This window comes from Ascaphus truei, chromosome 5 (assembly GCF_040206685.1).
Source record: "Ascaphus truei isolate aAscTru1 chromosome 5, aAscTru1.hap1, whole genome shotgun sequence".
In the NCBI taxonomy this organism is placed as follows: domain Eukaryota; kingdom Metazoa; phylum Chordata; class Amphibia; order Anura; family Ascaphidae; genus Ascaphus; species Ascaphus truei.
The window spans coordinates 298,542,171-298,562,800 of record NC_134487.1 but is presented as its reverse complement, the minus strand read 5'-3'; the positions used below and the strand labels follow the sequence as shown (position 1 = coordinate 298,562,800).

Sequence of the window (20,630 nt, the reverse complement as noted above, 5' to 3'; positions counted from 1 at the left end):
TTTTGCTCACAGTAGATTTACGACTGTGCCTGAAGTAACGCCCACATTCCTGGTAACAAGAAGTGCCTGGTTTCTACAGAGAACTGTTTTAATCTAGTTTTAACCAGGCTTTAATGATCTGTAAGATGATTGGTTTAAGAATTAAGGAGTGGTTAGTATAATCTGCCTGGTAACCTATTTTGAATATAGGAATCAAAAATGTATACAGTATAAAGCATGCTTGGACACTTTTGGCAGAGAGTCTTATAGACTTTTGAATGTGTATGTTCATACTATGCAATAAACTTCTCATTATCAAAGAACCCGTGTTTGTGAGTTTGCAAACAACGACACCAAATAAAAAAAGTTATCACTTACTATTGAAGTACTCACTCATTTCTGTACAATGGCGACCAATCTAACATGGCTACCAGCGCCCATTTCATGATACAATGTTAGACAATTTCACTTATTAAACGTGACATTGTTATTTTTTTTATATCTGACATTTTGTTACATTGTTTTACATTGTAGTTATACAATTCTGCACGGGCCTTACACTTATAATGCAATATGGAGAGACACAGGCAATAAAGAAAGAACACAGGTACGGATAATTACTTATACAATAGAAATTCCAACTTGTTTCTATACTCTTTTGAACCTGTGATAAAAGAGCCAGCATACAACTGTTACACATACCACATTCATTAACAGAACCATAAATCTCCGTGATTACAGTATTATCCAGTAAAAAAAAATCCTTATTACCCAGACATATCCATCAGATCAGTTACAGGGGGAGCTATGCCAACCCAAACGTGTTGTAATGTTTGAGTTATTTGGGTGGGCCGTAAGTTTTCCCATCGCGATGACAATGTGTTATTGATTGTGAGGTGACCAGTTTTTCCCCCAATATCTTGGCAATGGCACATTTGACTGCACTAAATATGCGTGTTATTAATTTACATGCGCTCGAGACAACATTAGGAAGCGATAAGCCCAGCAGAACGATCCAAGGACCGTCAGGAATATCTCAATGACCTATTTGGGCTCTTATGTAAAAAAGGTTGTTCCAGACAGAAATAATTTGGGGGCTTGACCCCCAGATATGGGAAATGGAGCCCGTCTGAAACGTGACAATATTTAAAAGATTCACTAGCGGAAACATACATAGAAGTCGCTTTTGCACCCGCCATGGCCAACTTTCCCTTAAGTATTTATACTTCACAATATTCCACATTTTAAAAGACATGCTATCGAGTCCCAACTGAAGCCACGGATTTCTTAATCACACCATTAGTAGAATAGATAAAATAAGGCGCTATTCCTGTAAAATGCAGGACCAAATTAGACCCAAGATGTGCAGGAACTGTTGGAAGAACATTCAGCTCGTCACTGCCTTTTTATTGGGTCCCTTTGGTACTGTAAGTAAAAGTTACTGTAGTAACTATATTTAGCATTTCAACTGACAGTCATCTTCCATCTCCGCAGCAGACCTCAATGCCACAAAGACACTGCCAGTTAATGAAAGCCGCATTAAACATGACAAAATGTGCAGCCGAGACAACTTGTCCTTTCCCAGCAGTGACCTGTCAATCCACTTTCCTCTACAACACTTATTAGGACACATTTGATCAATTTCCACGGTGGCAAAGGGACTTTTAAACTATTTTCCTTTAAAAACTCTGCTGTAGCTTTGACACCCCATTAAAGCAGCAGTGCACTCCAAACTGCACGGAGAGAAAACATTAGCCATGGCTGCTTTGTACGGACGTGTCTTGTACAAGCTCAGAGGTTTCTTCCTGTTTCACATGAAGCCCGAGATTGCAATTCTATCTAGAAATAAAAATACTGTAAGCCACACTCATTCTCTAAACCCCGTCTGTGAGCAGCCTGGTCCCTTGTCTGTGCAGTGACATTTCCGTCACTACATACTGTATGTCACATGCTGATTTAATCCAAGATGGCAAAAACTAATCAGTGCATCTCCAGGAACACAATGTAGCTACTTCATATTAATTGATTCCTATTTCAATGACATCGTTTAGATGTTAACATGTATCTGAGTTTCCCACTGATTGATTGGGTGTTGGCAATGTTAATAGGAAATTGAAAGAATCCAAAAGGATTTTAACCAGTAAGTGATCTTTTTCTGAGCTATACAGGTGCAGTAAGTCTGAGCCTGCGCGGTCATGTGACCATGCGCAGTCACGGCACCGAAGGATTAACCCTGCGGGGGTCTCATTCAGAAGCATCTCCACCCTGGCAGACACTGGCCCCAGAGCCGCAGGCTTTTCCTTGTTCATCCGCGCTGCTGAGGACACGAATTCTTAGTACAGGGGAGGCCAACTCTAGCCCTGAAGGGCCACCAACAGGTCAGGTTTTAAGGATATCCCTGCTTCAGCACAGGTGGCTCAGCCAAAGACCTGTGCTGAAGCAGGGACTGATTGAGCAACCAGTGCTGAAACAGGGATATCCTGAAAACCAACCTGACCTTTGGGGGGGGGGGACTTGAGCCCCCCTGAGGTAGAGGACAGAATTCTGCAGCTGATTTGATCAGACACAAGATTTGGGAAGTTTGTGCCACCACCAAAAATAAAGTAAACAAAAGGTGTTTTTTTTTGTTTTTTACTTATAAAACAACAGTGTTTTTTAAATTGTATTTTTATAAATATATAAATGCATATTATTATTCATTGCTAACAAGGCGTGTCATATTGGGATTCCTGAGCAAAAATGCAGTTCTTGGCCTGAAGTGTTCATATTACTAGTTAAGGGATAAAATACAGAATGAAGAACAACCTATAACATACACATCATATGTATGTGTGTGTGTTATAGGTAATGTGTGCTTGTGTGTTATAGGTATTGTGTGTGCGTGTGTGTTATAGGTATTGTGTGTGTGTGTGTGTTATAGGTAATGTGTGCTTGTGTGTTATAGGTATTGTGTGTGCGTGTGTGTTATAGGTATTGTGTGTGTGTGTGTGTGTGTGTGTGTTATAGGTAATGTGTGTGAGTATGTGTGTTATAGGTAATGTGTGGGTCTGTGTGTGTGTTTGTGTGTGTGTGTTATAGCTAATGTGTGTGTGTGTTATAGCTAATGTGTGTGTGTGTGTGTGTGTGTGTGTGTGTGTGTGTGTGTGTGTGTGTGTGTGTGTGTGTGTGTGTGTGTGTGTGTGTGTGTGTGTGTGTGTGTGTGTGTGTTATAGGAAATGTGTGGGTGGGTGTGTGTGTGTGTTTGTTATAGGTAATGTGTGTGTCTGCGTGTGTTATAGGTAATGTGTGTGTGTGTGTTATAGGTAATGTGTTTGTGTGTGTTTTAGAAAATAAGGGAGCGCTATCATAGCCAATAAAATATAAATCCGTTTGCAAATAAATAAAACAAGTGTCTTAACTTTTACTGTGATGCAGAGACACGGAAAAGCTATTAGCCCCAATGAAGTATTCATGCACTACTGTATGCAAAGACCCGATCTAATGCACAGAGGGGACTCCATCAACCTGAACCATTACATTACTTTGTGCGATTCTCTTTCTAACACACTTATCCTGCTAACGGGGGCCTGCAAAGGGACACTCGGGTGGCTCCTAGGCAGGGAAAGGGGTAATGATCAAAACTGCCCCATGCAGCTAAATTATTGCCATTCTACTCTGGGAATAAAGTAGTTATGTGCCGCTAGTTAGGTTGTGTTTGCCCTTATGTCCTTTGGACTTATTAAAATGAAGGAAGGATGTGCTGCAAAGACAAGTCTTTCTGGGAGTTCTCCTGCAGCAATGCAGCTTTCCTGTATTTAATGTTTTATTCTTATTACATGATGGAAGCAGGGGGTCTCCGGGGCTGATCTGTGTTTATTGTAGTTCCGGGGACCCCTTGCTTCCAGAGATAGTTACCGCTATAGCGGTGCTGGTATCTCTATGCAGTTTAAAGCCCCCAGTCAAGCTGGCACTGGATGATGTCGCGGCTTCCTATAGGCCCGCGTGATGCGGGACATTTAAACGCCGCCACTATGTTAGGCACAGAGTTCCCTGCCTGCATAGATACCGGCACCGCTACAGAGGTAAGTATCTCCGGAAGCAGGGGGTCACCGGAGCTGAAATTAACCCGGATGAGCTCCGGAGACCCCCTGCTTCAAACCTGTAAAGGAAAAAAATGAAACCTGTATTGCTGCTTCAAGACATTTGAGTACAGAGACACTGACCAATATCCAGGCCGGCTGGGAATATTGCGGGGTTCGGTGCAGACGTGGTCCGGGGGCCTTACCTTCGCCATCTCATCCTGCAGGGTCCCTCATCATGGCGCGGCGACGTCAAATGGTGTCACGTTGCCATGGCAACAGGATGTTATGTGACGCCGTGCGGGCTCCCATTGTCATAGCAACGTGACGCCGCATGGCATCATGACGTCACGCAACATCCCGTTGTCATGGCAGCGGCGCCATGACGAGGGACCCTGCAGGAAGAGATGGCGAAGGTACGAGAGTCACAGAGGCCCCTGCGCTCTCCCACCAGCAATCAGTTTAATCGTTGTGGGAAAGAGCGCGGGGGCCTCTGTAACCGCGAGGCTCGGTGCAGTGGCACCGATGGCACTGCCATCACGCCGGCCATGCCAATATGCCAGCGACTTGCCATCCACACACAGATCCTCCCCACCAGTGCCTGTGTATAAGGGAAGACAATCAACTTGCCTTCATCACCATCGTCTCCAAAGGGATAGAAGAGAGCCACGGCGAGGTTGATGAACACAGCGAGGTTGAATGAAATGCTGCCCCAGAGAGAGATGTGTCTAGAGAACCAGAAGAGAGCCGGGTTATCTGCAAAGAGACAAGTTTGATGTTATGTGACCGTGAGTAACAAGAGAGACTGAAATAAAAAAAACCTCACTGAACAATCTGGAAGCAAGAAATGAACCTTACTTTTGTCAAACCGCAAGAACTGGGCACCTTGCTCAACCCTTCCAGTTATTAAACATCGGAATACAAAGTATCCCATCGTGCTAGAAAAAGAGCAGCATTACACAGCACAGAAAAGTATAACAGGAGTGGCCAACTCCAGGACTCAAGTGACTGCCCCCTGTGCTGAAGCAGGGATATCCTGAAAACCTGACCTGTTGGTGGCCCAGTGAGGACTGGAGTTGGCCACCCCTGACATATTACAATAAAATGGGTATATTTGCACACATGACACCTTCTATGAGGCTTTTAATGATTGCGTTTTTCATCCCCAATTGTTAAACAAGTCAGCAAAAGACCAACGATACACACTAGGGAGTCGGAAAATACGTATATATGACATATTGTGACTGGTATGTAGGAGATTCCATAACTGTATATTTTTACCGTTTAAAGAGGCACTTGAACTCTATTTTTTTTAAAGTTATCTAATGTAAATAAAATAAACACAAGTAAAAAAAAGAAAAATATTTTTTTTTCTGTGAATCTGATGATTGTTTTGCTAATCAATGCCCTTTCTGTTCGGTCGGGAACTGAAACCCTGACAGTGACAGCCACCGCGGACCTCACAGACATTCAGGCCCAGATCCACTAAGCGTTGCTAAGTTTCAGCACACCTTTACTCCCAGGAGTAAGGCATGCTGAAGATTAGCACGCTTTTGTGGATCTGGACTTCAGATTGCAGCGTGGAAGTGGTCCCTGGGTTCCCAGGAGGCGTCTCTGTTGGGGATTTCATGTTCCCAGTGTAATGTAGGAAGCATGGACATTTTAACTGGTTTATAGTATTTACAATAGATAACTGGGAAAAAAAACATTGAGTACGTTGAACTGCCCCTTTAACTGACAAAAAGAAGGTGTGCGGCGATCTGAAGGCACGCGGCCCTCATGACCGGTCTGACCCACTAGGAGAGAAAGGGTTAACATACCAGGTCGCGCGCGGTGGGGTCGGCCATTTGTTAAAGGGAGTGCGTGCACTTTCAGTTAAATGGTGCACATTCTTACAAAATCCGCCCCTTCCCCTGCCGACAGTTTTATTTGTAACCTTCCCCCTAAAGGGTTACTAATACGGCTATTGTATTCTGGGGCTCACCCTGGGTTGCTATTGGGATCCAGACGTCACTCAGAAGGTATTTAAGGAGGAGGAACTGTTCTAGAAAATTAGGTTCCAGGAGGACATGAGGAGAGGAGCCTCGGGGACAGTAGATAAGCAATGTTTCTAAAGTACTGTAATAGTACAGACCAGGCCCCAGGGTTTATTATGCTGCAGATGGGGACAGTACCGTTAAGTTAGAATCCCTGAAGGAATGGAATTCAGGATACGTAATAAAAAGATATACGGCACGGCATAGAGGGGCTCAGGAACGATGGCTCCCGGGTGCCGGGCGGGTCAGCGCTAATATTCCTCATCAGCCTGAATGGAAGTGGCAGTTCCCAAACAGGCCAAAGGTATTGGGTTAAGTAAGAGAAGTCCCACCAGGATTCCCGTAAGGGCTCAGAGTATTCATATTGATACAGAGTATGGTTCCGAAAAACGAGGGGGGGCGGGTCCCACACTTACTCAGAATAACCAAATCAAAGTACCTTCATTTGAGTGTTAAGAGTGGGCACTGATGGAACTGTATTCATGTATGTCTCTTATAAAAAATACAGTACAATGTTGCAATGTGTGTGAGCAGTTCCTGTCCATGGGGACACAAATAAATAACAGTTGTACTACAAAGGTCCCTGGCCTGGCGCCCATTATTCAACAACCTTGCTACCTGATCTTGCAGCCACCTGAACCAAGCCCGAGTCACAGTAACCCATGCGGCGTAGCCGTATAGTACACCCCCATGTAATCTCCATGGCATGGAGTGAGGGTTACATATGTATACGAGTTAATTGCATATTGTTTTTTTGATAGAATTATATTAATTTCTATAAGTTAAAAAAAAACGTGTATATCGTTGTTGTAGAGGTAAAACTCATTAAGTGCATTTTTTTTGCAAACACTCACTCACTTCCCGACTTGGAATTTCTTCATATTTCTATTAAAACACTCATTAAAGATGCGTAATCTTCAGAACTTGTCATATGAAAATACCATCCTTTATAAATACATATTTTTCCTGTCAAAAAGAACATTTAATCGCCTTTTCCTCAGTACTCAAAGAATGAATGCCGTTTACCTGTACAAACGACGATACTTACTAATTAGTGTACACGTTACTGTAAATAGTTGGTTTAGTTGCGGGTAGATTGCCAAGCAGAGCATTAAATGAGGTGAAGTATGTAACGGTGGCAACATTGTTTGGAAGAGTTTTCATGAGTTATAATGTTATTGTGCGGAAACATCATGTGGGGTCACGACCCTGCGCCCCGACCCTGCGCCTCGACCCTGCGCCATACCGTGCCCTCGGGACACATGGCAGGCAGCCTGGCAGAACGCTCACATACTGAATACCAGGGGTGCGCAAGAATTTTCGGGGGGGACACGGCAGTTGCAGAGGGGAATCACGTGAAGCCTCTGCAGCTACATAGTTACATAGTTACATAGTTACATAGTAGATGAGGTTGAAAAAAGACGTACGTCCATCAAGTTCAACCTATGCTAAATTTAGACAACAGATACTTTATCCTATATCTATACTTACTTATTGATCCAGAGGAAGGCAAACACAAAAACCCATTAAGGGGAAAAATTAATTCCTTCCTGACTCCAAGAATTGGCGATCGGATTAATCCCTGGATCAACATCCTTCCCATGTATACTTATTTGGTATATCCCTGTATACCTTTCCCATCTAAAAAAATGTCCAACCTTTTTTTGAACAAATCTATTGTATCGGCCATCACAGTCTCCATGGGTAATGAATTCCACATTTTAACTGCCCTTACTGTAAAGAACCCTTTCCTTTGTTGCTGGTGAAATTTCCTTTCCTCCAACCTTAAGGGATGGCCCCGAGTCCTTTGTACTGCCCGTGGGATGAATAGTTCTTTTGAAAGCTCCTTGTATTGTCCCTGAATATATTTGTATATAATTATCATATCCCCTCTTAGACGCCTCTTTTCTAATGTAAATACTTACTTCCGGCGACGCCGCGCCATGGCGACGCAGCATCAAATGACACCGCGTGGTCACGTAACATCATGTTACCATGGCAACGTGACGTCACGTGACCCCGCTGCGTCATTTGATGCCGGAGAGCCGGAAACAAGGTAAGGGAGGGGTGGGGGGCGCGAGCAGGGAGGGAAGCAGGCAGGGGGGCGCACTGGGGAAAGATTGCACACTCCTGTTGTATACTGTATATTGGAAAAAGATTTGTTAGAATAAAGCTGCTGCCTTGTTTTCACCAACATATGAGCTGTCATCTCTTTGTACGTAGGGTAGATTGGGTCGTGACGGGTCAAGAAATTTTGAACATCCGTCAAGTGTTCTGCATAGGTTTTTTTTTAATACATTAGCTGAGGGCCACAAACAGGTCAGGTTTTCAGAATATCCCTGCTTCAGCACAAGTGGCTCAGTCACTGTGATTGAGCCACTGATTGAGCTACCTGTTCTGAAGCAGTGCCATCCCTACTACCTGGCCTGTTGGTGGCCCTTGAGGGCTGGAGTTGGGCACCGGTGCATCGGTGAGTGAGTTGGCCACCGTTCCTAGCAGGAAGTAGCGTGGAGTTCCTCGCACGGTCTGAACACGCGAGAACTGTTTAATAAACACAATGAAGTGCTTCCATGGAAAGTGTGCGTTTTGCACCAGGAAACACCCTTCCCGGTTTAATGTGTAGACCCCTGGGATGCTGCTCACATCATATGACGGATTCGGTTTGGAAGGCCGACTTGCAGCCCTCACAGTATTTATGAAAATGTAACAGATTAAAAAGTAACACTGTTGTGTTGTGGGAAGTATTTATGAAATGAGGGTGTATTTTTGCAGTATTAAGGAGAGAATCGAATTATTTGCCATTCTTAATTGGTGTAAAAAAAGAAACACTGCACCTTCCCATCATATAAGAAAGCGGTGCTAAAACCCCAGTCCTGTTTACTACTTGGTAACTGGATTGAGTCAGAACCTGTAACACTGATCCATTTAAATTGAGAGCTTTTGCCTTCAGAACAGGGGAGGGCAACGCCAGTCCTCAAGGGCCACCAACAGGTCAGGTTTTAAGGATATCCCTGCTATAGCACAGGTGGCAGTCAAAGACTGAGCCACCTGTGCTAACGCAGGCATATCCTGAAAACCTGGCTTGTTGGTGGCCCTGAGAACCGGAGTTGCCCACAGCTGCTTTAGGAGATATTTGGTGTTTGAAGACGGCAACATTTCAACCTCTCTCTAACAGCCGCACTGAACACCTTGTGCATTTGCTAATTTATCCACTTGAAGGGATGTCAGGCGCACCGTTAATAACCCAGCGGCGGATTTCCTCTGAGTAATGCGTTCATTGGTGTGCCGCCGGCAGGAAGGCTGCATGTAAGTGGAACGGTTTCAGTTATGAATATGCAGGATCAGCTGAAAGCAAGATGGCACGATAAAATACAAAGGTGATTTCCTTCCTATTCGGGATGTTATAAACTAGGAGTGGCCAACTTCTGTCCTCAAAGGCCACCAACAGGTCAGGGTTTAAGGATATCCCTGCTTCAGCACAGGTGGCTCAGTCAGTGCTGCATATTACAGGGTACAATCAGTGCTGCACATTACAGGGTACAGTCAGTGCTGCACATTACAGAGTACAGCCAGTGCTGCATATTACAGGGTACAGTCAGTGCTGCATATTACAGGGTACAATCAGCGCTGCATATTACAGGGTACAATCAGTGCTGCACATTACAGAGTACAGTCAGCGCTGCACATTACAGAGTACAGTCAGTGTTGCATATTACAGGATACAGTCAGTGCTGCATATTACAGGATACAGTCAGTGCTGCATATTACAGGGTACAGTCAGTGCTGCATATTACAGGGTACAATCAGTGCTGCACATTACAGAGTACAGTCAGTGCTGCACATTACAGAGTACAGTCAGTGCTGCATATTACAGGGTACAGTCAGTGCTGCACATTACAGGGTACAGTCAGTGCTGCACATTACAGGATACAGTCAGCGCTGCATATTACAGGGTACAGTCAGCGCTGCATATTACAGGGTACAGTCAGTGCTGCATATTACAGGGTACAGTCAGTGCTGCTTATTACAGGGTAGTCAGTGCTGCATATTACAGGGTACAGTCAGTGCTGCATATTACAGAGTACAGTCAGTGCTGCATATTACAGGGTACAGTCAGCGCTGCATATTACAGGGTACAGTCAGTGCTGCATATTACAGAGTACAGTCAGTGCTGCATATTACAGGGTACAGTCAGCGCTGCATATTACAGGGTACAGGCAGTGCTGCATATTACAGGGTACAGGCAGTGCTGCTTATTACAGGGTACAGTCAGTGCTGTATATTACAGAGTGCAGTCAGTGCTGCATATTACAGGGTACAGTCAGCGCTGCATATTACAGGGTACAGTCAGTGCTGTATATTACAGGGTACAGTCAGTGCTGCATATTACAGAGTACAGTCAGCGCTGCATATTAGAGTACAGTCAGCGCTGCATATTACAGGGTACAGTCAGTGCTGCACGTTACAGGGTACAGTCAGTGCTGCATATTACAGGGTACAGTCAGTGCTGTATATTACAGAGTGCAGTCAGTGCTGCATATTACAGGGTACAGTCAGTGCTGCACGTTACAGGGTACAGTCAGTGCTGCATGTTACAGGGTACAGTCAGCGCTGCATATTACAGGGTACAGTCAGTGCTGTATATTACAGGGTACAGTCAGTGCTGTATATTACAGGGTACAGTCAGTGCTGTATATTACAGAGTGCAGTCAGCGCTGCATATTACAGAGTACAGTCAGCGCTGCATATTACAGGATACAGTCAGCGCTGCACGTTACAGGGTACAGTCAGTGCTGCATATTACAGGGTACAGTCAGTGCTGCATATTACAGGGTACAGTCAGCGTTGCATATTACAGGGTACAGTCAGCGCTGCACATTACAGAGTACAGTCAGTGCTGCATATTACAGAGTACAGTCAATGCTGCATATTACAGAGTACAGTCAGTGCTCCTTATTACAGGGTACAGTCAGCGCTGCATATTACAGGATACAGTCAGTGCTGCTTATTACAGAGTACAATCAGTGCTGCATATTACAGGGTACAGTCAGTGCTGCATATTACAGGGTACAGTCAGTGCTGCATATTACAGAGTACAGTCAGTGCTGCATATTACAGGGTACAGTCAGCGCTGCATATTACAGGGTACAGTCAGTGCTACATATTACAGGGTACAGTCAGTGCTGCATATTACAGGGTACAGTCAGTGCTGCTTAGTACAGGGTACAGTCAGTGCTGCATATTACAGGATACAGTCAGTGCTGCATATTACAGGATACAGTCAGCGCTGTATATTACAGGGTACAGTCAGCGCTGCATATTACAGGGTACAGTCAGTGCTGCATATTACAGGGTACAGTCAGTGCTGCTTATTACAGGGTAGTCAGTGCTGCATATTACAGGGTACAGTCAGTGCTGCATATTACAGAGTACAGTCAGTGCTGCATATTACAGTGTACAGTCAGCGCTGCATATTACAGGGTACAGTCAGTGCTGTATATTACAGGGTACAGTCAGTGCTGTATATTACAGAGTACAGTCAGTGCTGCATATTACAGGGTACAGTCAGCGCTGCATATTACAGGGTACAGTCAGTGCTACATATTACAGGGTACAGTCAGTGCTGCATATTACAGGGTACAGTCAGTGCTGCTTAGTACAGGGTACAGTCAGTGCTGCATATTACAGGATACAGTCAGTGCTGCATATTAAAGGATACAGTCAGCGCTGCATATTACAGGGTACAGTCAGCGCTGCATATTACAGGGTACAGTCAGTGCTGCATATTACAGGGTACAGTCAGTGCTGTATATTACAGGGTACAGTCAGTGCTGTATATTACAGAGTGCAGTCAGTGCTGTATATTACAGGGTACAGTCAGTGCTGTATATTACAGAGTGCAGTCAGCGCTGCATATTACAGAGTACAGTCAGTGCTGCATATTACAGGGTACAGTCAGTGCTGCATATTACAGGGTACAGTCAGCGCTGCATATTACAGGGTACAGTCAGTGCTGTATATTACAGGGTACAGTCAGTGCTGTATATTACAGAGTGCAGTCAGTGCTGTATATTACAGGGTACAGTCAGTGCTGTATATTACAGAGTGCAGTCAGCGCTGCATATTACAGAGTACAGTCAGCGCTGCATATTACAGGATACAGTCAGCGCTGCACGTTACAGGGTACAGTCAGTGCTGCACGTTACAGGGTACAGTCAGTGCTGCATATTATAGGGTACAGTCAGTGCTGCATATTATAGGATACAGTCAGCGCTGCATATTACAGGATACAGTCAGTGCTGCATATTAAAGGATACAGTCAGCGCTGCATATTACAGGTTACAGTCAGCGCTGCATATTACAGGATACAGTCAGATCTGCACATTATAGCTGCTGTTTATATATTACAATCCATCATTTACATTTTTGAAGGGACCTATTTTAAGCAGTGCTTTCACTCGTCTGCTCTTATACGATACATAGACAGCTTTATTAAATGGTGTTCCATGTGCTCCATTGGTTAAAAGGACCATGTTTTCTTAAACACACGTACACGCTATATTTTCATGGAATTTTGACCATTATAGAACCCAGTAGCGCAATACCATCCCATTAGGCCTCGGATATAATAGGCGCGCGTGACGGAGTGCGTGACGCGCGCCTGTACGAGAGGAAATCCGTGGCCTGTAGGATTGCTAAGACGTGCGCGATGCGGAGGCGGGGCCGTGACGTCATAAGGCTGGTTCGCCCTCATTGGCTGAGCCGCCCACGTGACCCTGGCCGGCGCGCGGCAAAATCCAAAAATGTTGTCTTGCGAAAAAAAATCGGCAGCGCCGTCGCTCACCATCACGCGCGCTCTATGGCCGGCCTCCTTGAGGTGCAGCCATTTGTTCGTGCAGTGCGCACGCTCGCACGCAGTATTGACGCGTCCTTAGGATGGCTATTTAATGAGCTCCTGCAAATATTTTGACATCAATTTATCTCCCAAATAACTTAGGATGTAGGATTTCAAATTGCAACGGTACCATTAAAAAACAAAAACAAATGAATTTATTTTTTAAAGAATTCATGAACTTAAAAGAATGCTCTTTCATTGCCCCTATGAACAATTAACATGTGCCCAGTTGAGAATTGTTCCACCATATTGATATATTTATGGGTTTTTCCAATCGTCTGGGACTTGTTCTAACGTGGCTGCCGCCCAATATAGTTTGAAATAAATGAATAGAAGAATGTTTATTTTTTTGCCAAAATAGCCATAAATATTTAAGGAGTGATGGATCCGATATAAGGACAGGCTCACTGCGGCCACGCGATATAAGGACAGGCTCACTGTGTCCACGCGATATAAGGACAGGCTCACTGCGGCCACGCGATATAAGGACAGGCTCACTGCGGCCACGCACCACGTGATAACCTCTAGATTAGAGACAGCTTGAAGTACTGCACGTTTAGGAACTGAATACCAAAGAGGTCTGATTAAGTCATCAAATATTAAAAGGTACACAGTGTACAGAGCACAGAGCGTGTCTCTCCCATTCCAAGCCTGAATACAAAACATGCTATAGACCTGGAATACAATAGATAAATTATAGATATAGCTTAAAGCTGCGGTTACTTCCCTCGGGAGTATGGAGAACTGAATGACTATTTAACAGGAAACAATGTCGTGCATATAAAAGCATTATTGTCGTCGTCCCCCCCCCCCCCCCCCACCAACATCCACCTCATATCCGCAACGTTTCAATGTAGGCACAAACATTCGTTGCATTGTGGGGCATGTTAACCGCAGGAGAAGTCAAAGAGTCTCACCCACAGTAAATAAGGATGCATCTGATGAAAGAATTGTGTTTTGATGCTGTGTCCAGGGTTGCTGTGCTAATGTGAGAAACTGATTTGGGGGGTGACCACAGGAGTTATTCAATGCACATAATCCTAGTGCAAGGTTTGGGCAACTCCAATTTGGGCAACTTCAGGGGGCACGCGGGCGGTTGCAGAGGCCCCGCGCTCTTCCCAAAGGCATTTAAATTAAATGCCGGGGGGATCGCGAGGCCTCTGCAACAATAAACTTACCGTAATTCAGGCGCTGTGACGCATTGCCATGACAACGCTGTGTCAAATGACGCCGCAGGGTCATGTGACGTGACACACATCAAATTACGCCGCGGGTCATGTGATGTGACATCACATGACCCCGCAGCGTCATTTGACGCAGCAAGGTAGGAGGGGGGACGCGAGCACCGGGGCAGACCAGAACCTGCTCTGGGGTAGGGGTGCGCAAAGTTTTCCCCCTGTACCCCCCTGCATGCTCTGGTTACCGGCTCGCGCCCCCCTCCTTCCTTGACTTGGGTGTCACATGACTCCACGGGGTCACGTGACCGAAGACAAAGTAGGAGACATTGCAGATGTCTCACGCGATCCACCGGCATTTAATTTAAATGCCGCGGGGGAAGAGTGCGGGGCCTCTGCAACCGCCGCGCCCTCCATGAAAAATCTTGCGCCCCCCACTTTGCGCACCCATGCTCTAGGGCCACCACCATGTCAGCTTTTCAGGATATCCCTGTTTCAGCACAGGTGGCTAAATTCTTCGACTGAGCCACGGATTGAACCGCCTGTGCTGAAGCAGGGATATCCTGAAAACCTGACGTGGTGGTGGTGGCCCCTGAGGACTGGAGTTGGCTACCCCCGGATCTCAGCGATGCACTTACTTCTGATTTTCCTCTGCCACTTCATCTCGTTGTACAGATCCTCCGTCTGCTGGAAAAAGTCATTCACTTTGCTTCCTTGCTCATCTCTCTCTGTTGTGTTGAAAACGCGGCACATGGATTCCTTGGTGAGAAACTCACAGATGTTCGGTACCGGGAACACAATCTGCTCCATGGTCCTATCGTGACGGACAATCTGCAACACAGCAGGATAACTTCCATCTCTCTCTCCATATATATATATATTTTTTTAACGTGGATCTAAAAACAAAGTTCGTGCTGGAACGCCGACTGCCCGCGAAACGGTTGTTAAATGTGTAGGAAATACGTGGAATGGCCTCGAAGGGGTGGGAATTGGGGCACATGGCAAATTTAAAAATGCATAGGGCACACTAACGGTTAAGAAAAATGGAGTTATAGCAGAGAAAGTGGCATTGGTGTTACTGCATTGAAATGCAGAACATTAGCAGAGAAGGTGGGCCAGGCGCTTCTTATCTTGTTGCACTATTTAATGATTTTTAGGTACTTCATTCAGGGGTTCCCAACTCCAGTCCTCAAGACTCCCAAACAGGTCAGGTTTTCCAGATATCCCTGCTTCAGCACAGGTGGCGCAATTAGTCCCTGATTCATTCTTGGACTGAGCCACTGATTGAGCCATCTGTGGCAAAGCAGGGATATCCTTAAAACCTGACCTGTTGGGGGGTCCTGAGGACCGGAGTTGAGAGCCCCTGGTTTAAATCATTTTTACCTATTGGATGAAGGTATATTCCTCCTCTGAAAGCTTCAGATCGTGCGGGCTGGGGCGGCATACTTTGCTGCGCATCGCAGCACTGAAGTAATTAACAAGTCAACTATAAAAATCGGGGATATGAAGGTTCCTTCAATTCCACACTGAGATCAAGAAGTGCTCACGTCCATGCAAAGCTGCTGGGTTTTACATGCATATTAGCTGAACGGGGATACAATCTTTAGCAAAAATCTATGTGTACAAGAAAGATGTATTAGCGCCATATGTCACTGTGTCGTACTGTGGCAGCACACTGGGGGTTCTCTGTATGCTGTATGTATCCAGAACACATGCCAATGGATGCAATCTGTGTGCCAGCCAAGCTCTACAGGGGGAATGAAGTGGGCCCATCACATCTGGACTGAAAGTGGGAAAAGGAGCATGCCAACTGTGTGTCAGATGACTGCAAGGTACTATCCCTTATAGCAGGAGTTATCAACTCCCATCCTCAAGCCCCCCCAAATGGTCAGGTTTTAAGAACATCCCAGCTTCAGCACAGGTGACTCAGTTGAAGACTGCACCCCCTGGGCTGATGCTGGGATCTCCTTAAAACCTGAGTTGTTGGGGGGGGTCTAAGAACCCCCCGCATTATGGGTTTAGAATAATGCCAGCGTAGGAAATCGCGACAATTTCAGCTTTGCAATGGCAAATGGCCACGAGCTGTCCCATGGTAAAAAATGTTCCTAATTTCTCATTGCACGTGAGATGGAAACATGAATAAACCATACAACTTCTACTGAACGTTTTGGGAAATAACCTTAAAACATAACACATGTAAAAGCTGAAAACTAAAGCACATGTACTCAAATGCTCAATGCAAATATTTAGCATTGATCATGCTAATCTCATGCCCACTCCGTTACCTCTATTTGTGCTGTGTGATTGGCGTAGTATTTTAACGCCTCGTCGCCTTCGTCTGGCTCCGACCCCGGCTTTAACATCTGTTGCAATGATTTATAGTGACGAGCCAACTAAAATAGGAAAAAAAGAGACATTCCTGGTTAGCTTAAGAGATGAAGGAAACAATTCCAGGAAACGATGTTCCTTCCTCCTCCTTGATACTCCTCCTGCTCACATACAGTACAAGCAGCACGTAACCTGCGGCATTAGCCGTTTCTCAGAGCTTCTCTGGAACAACAGTATCTCTTTGCCAACAACGTCCATCAAGGCAATGTAAATATGCAGATGAGGAGGAAGAGAGGAGCTTGAGGGCCATATTCACTAATAAGACACTTTCCAGCACCCAAACAAACCTTACAGCTAATTGAAGTGAATGGGCCTTAAAAGCTTTCTAATGTAATAGCTCTGCTTAGTAAAAAAATGTTTTACCCGCCATAACTTATATAATGTGTGGTTGAAACTTATTCCAACTTTATAGTGCAAAGCCGGTATAACCGGCCTCACACTGCGAAGATCCCAGAGGTGGAAACAGGTGTCTGTGAGTAGGTTACTGGCTATGCTGAAAATCTGAGTATTACCGCCAGCATATGTTTTTAAGGGTTCCATGTTAAAGTGGATATGAAGTAAAAGGTGACACGGTGTTCTCGTTTGCATGTCATGCCCCAGAATCCCTAGATGCAGTGGAAGCACTGTATGCTAAGAGATAATGGGGAAAGGCATGCTCACTTACCAGAATGCTCTCCTACTGTCTCTGTACGTTCTCCCTACCAATTAGATTGTAAGCTCTTTGGAGCAGGGACTCCTCTTCCACAATGTTACTTTTTATGTCTGAAGCACCTATTCCCATGATGTGTTATTTGTAGTTATTTGTTATTTATATGATTGGCAAGTGTATTACTGCTGTGAAGCACTATGTACACTAATGGCGCTATATAAATAAAGACATACATACATACAAGTGAGCCAAAATACAGGTGATGCCAAGTGAAGACATGCAAAATGAGATGTATTGATCTGGGACGGTGTAGTTTCATTGCTGGCTAACAAGGGAGTTCTTTAGGAATGTACAAGTGTGTATAAAGATTTCCCAAACTCCAGGTGTACACATGAAGACTCTGCACGTCTTTTTATGACGAGTTAGCAGAAACTTTGCCAATATTAATTTGCACTGCCACAAAAACTACAAGTTTAATGAGATCATCCAGAAAATTATAATCATACATTATTCTCTAATGGCGCTATGAGAAAAACTAATTCAGTCTAACATGTGAAGGGCCCTGAAAAAACATATTGTTTTCTCTTAAAGGCAGTCAAACATCCTTTGATTAATTACAAAAGCATTGCACTAAACCAGTGTTCTTTCAACAGGGATTCCGTGACCATCCCTAAAGGGGTTCCCTGCAATTTTCAGGTCATTTGAAAATTGTACTAAATACTGAAGAATTTTCAATGCATCTGATCTCAGATGTGCTGTTAGAGAGGGTTGGGGTTCCTTACAATGCATCTGATCTCAGGCGCGCTGTTAGAGAGGGTTGGGGTTCCTTAGAATTTCACAATAAAATTATAGGGTTCTGTGACAGGGTGAATGAACGTCACCAGCCATATGCCTGGAAAACCTATGTTTAGGCTTGCAGTGCAGCAGTGACGAGGTTCAGTTGAGAAGGGCTGCTTAATTAGTCTGTCCCCAGCTGCATAATCAAGGTGTTAAAACCCCAGGCTGTACACACATGCAGGAGAGCTGGTGAGGAGACAGGACTGAAAATGCTGAAGAAATTACTGCTGTAAGGTCTGTGTTGCAAAGTACATGTGTGATGAACTGTCTGTCTCCTGCATACAAAAGAGAAGCTGCCTTATTTTTGTTTTGTCTGCTAAAGAGAAGCTATTTTGTTCTGTCTGCTAAAAAGAAGCTATTTTGTTTTGTCTGCTGAAGAAGCTATTTTGTTTTGTCTGCTGAAGAAGCTATTTTCTTTTGTTTGCTGATGAGAAGCTATTTGTTTTTGGTGTGCTGTATGTTTTAAGGCTCAAATAAATAAGCCTTATCCAAAGAACCTGCGTGTGTGGTTGCATGTACACTGCAACAGGTTCCTTAACAAAAAAAAAGGTTAAAAAACACTGCACTATCAGCTGCTAATAAATTATTTCTTCTCAACCATAAGTATGTATCTATATCTTTATTTATATATCGCCATTTATGTACATAGCGCGTCACAGCAGTAATACACGGGACAATAATATAACACATAATGGGAACAAGCGTTGGAGACTTAAAAGTAACATTAAGAAAAAGGAGCCCCTGTCCCGAAAAGCTTACAATCTAAGTGGTGCGTAGGAAGACTGTACAGAGACAGTATGAAGGGCAGTGAGTGAGAAAGGGTTTAGGTGGGAGAGGGCTTTAGATACATAAAGGGTAGACAGAAGACATCCATGAGCAGAACGCAAGAGTCGGGAAGTAAGTACATTTTGCTATACAATGTTCACCTTACATTTTAGGCATATTCCTGAATCTCTAATTAAAAAAATAATAATGACAAAATTGTTCATAAAGGGAATTAAGTTGATTCTTTATGACTACTTAACACTGTCATAATGTATGAATAGTTGTCATGTTGATACAATAAAAAGTATCACAAACTGAACAAAATCTGGGGTTCACCAAGGCCAGCGCAATTTTTCATTTGCAACATATTTTAAGGGTATTTTTTTTAAGTACCTTGTACTAATGCCCAATTCTTTTGAATGGTGGGAAGTTGAACAACATGAATCAGAAATCCCATATACTAAAGAAAGTGAAAATATCTTTTTTTTTGTCATTATATTTCGTCATTTTACAAAGATTAGAAAACATTTTAGCTGTGCTCTCGGAGAGAACATGTATTTATAGATTAAAAGATCTTATTGAAATGTGAAGGGTGCTGCACCCGGTAACTCATGTCTCCCACCACAAGCACAAGATTAATGAGTCCTTGAATTGATTTAGGAGAAGTTCATATCAGCAAATCGCTTACAGAGGCAGGACAGCGGTAGTGTGTTAATTTCATTTATTCATTTCCCAGTTGATGGACCCCCTTTCTTCCTTTCTTGGCTTTACTTCTGCTTCATCACCCTTTATTGTTACAAAACGTCTCTTAATAAATAGTCTATTATTGGCTGTTTACCTTTTAATCATAAGTGGAAAACGAGGGCATCCAAATGAACTTACTTTTGTCATTGGTGAAAGTGGTAAAAAAAACAAAGGAAGAGCTTTCTGAAGTTGGAAATAATATAGCAGAAAGCATGTGGCTTTCTTTACAATGCAAATAAATTATCTGTTTTCTGTGCGAAAGCGGTGCCTTAGCAAACATTAAGCATTTATTTATTTTTTATTGCAGCCGATTTATAATGTACAACACATTCTTGATCCCGTTTGTACATTTGCCAGCGGAGAGAGGACGTTTGAGGAAGGGCATCCATTGTGGAGAAAGAAGGTAAAGAGCAAAAGATGAAGATTTTGAAGAAATATTCATTGAAAATGTATCTTAAAGCAGGACCAGTGGCTTTAATCAACGCTGAAGATGGGTTGCCGAGGGACTTGAATGGTTCAAGATGGATGTAGGTGCCGCTCGGCAAACAGCAGACACCTAAACATCGGAGACCGGGGAGGCCACTGGACCGTGAAGCCATCCACCAGGACACACCGGAACTCCCAAATTCTCTAACCGCTCAGCGGGTTAATATACCCATAGAGGTATGAACAATTATAACTGTTCCCATATGGATGTCCTTATTCATTGAAGGCATCAGTTCTTGTGAGAGATTTTACGATTCCAACAATTAATCTAAAAGGTGCACCTTTAAAGTATCAAATTTGGAGGCATTTCAACAATATACCGTGTTGGACATTATTCCAAGAAGTAATCACACTTTGGAGTATATACGGATCCACCAATACTCCACCACTTTGGAAAGACATTTTCAAATTTAAAGGCGTTTACCTCATTATCTCTCACAGTGATCCATACTACCACATGCATCACCATTCCAGCACATGGGACTTTAATTTTAATAGATGTACTGTGTTTATACAATATTGTGTTTTATGAAATCCTTACATTGATTAAGATATACAGTAGAGTTTTTTAATACATTTTTTACATACATTTGCTGTCCTGTTTGTTGCTTCTATCTG

General features: G+C 43.9%; 1 protein-coding gene across 6 annotated transcripts in view; it reads right to left on the bottom strand.

The window, feature by feature from the left end:
* Positions 1-20,630, bottom strand: part of ITPR2 (inositol 1,4,5-trisphosphate receptor type 2) — a 317,011-nt gene that overhangs the window by 40,379 nt on the left and 256,002 nt on the right. For all 6 annotated transcript variants that reach the window (XM_075602849.1, XM_075602844.1, XM_075602845.1 and 3 more), the window contains 3 exons: positions 16,429-16,536; positions 14,782-14,974; positions 4,668-4,793 (listed from right to left, as the gene is read on the bottom strand). In XM_075602849.1, the coding sequence (XP_075458964.1) occupies positions 4,668-4,793; positions 14,782-14,974; positions 16,429-16,536 (427 nt within the window). The remainder of the gene's footprint in view (positions 1-4,667; positions 4,794-14,781; positions 14,975-16,428; positions 16,537-20,630) is intronic.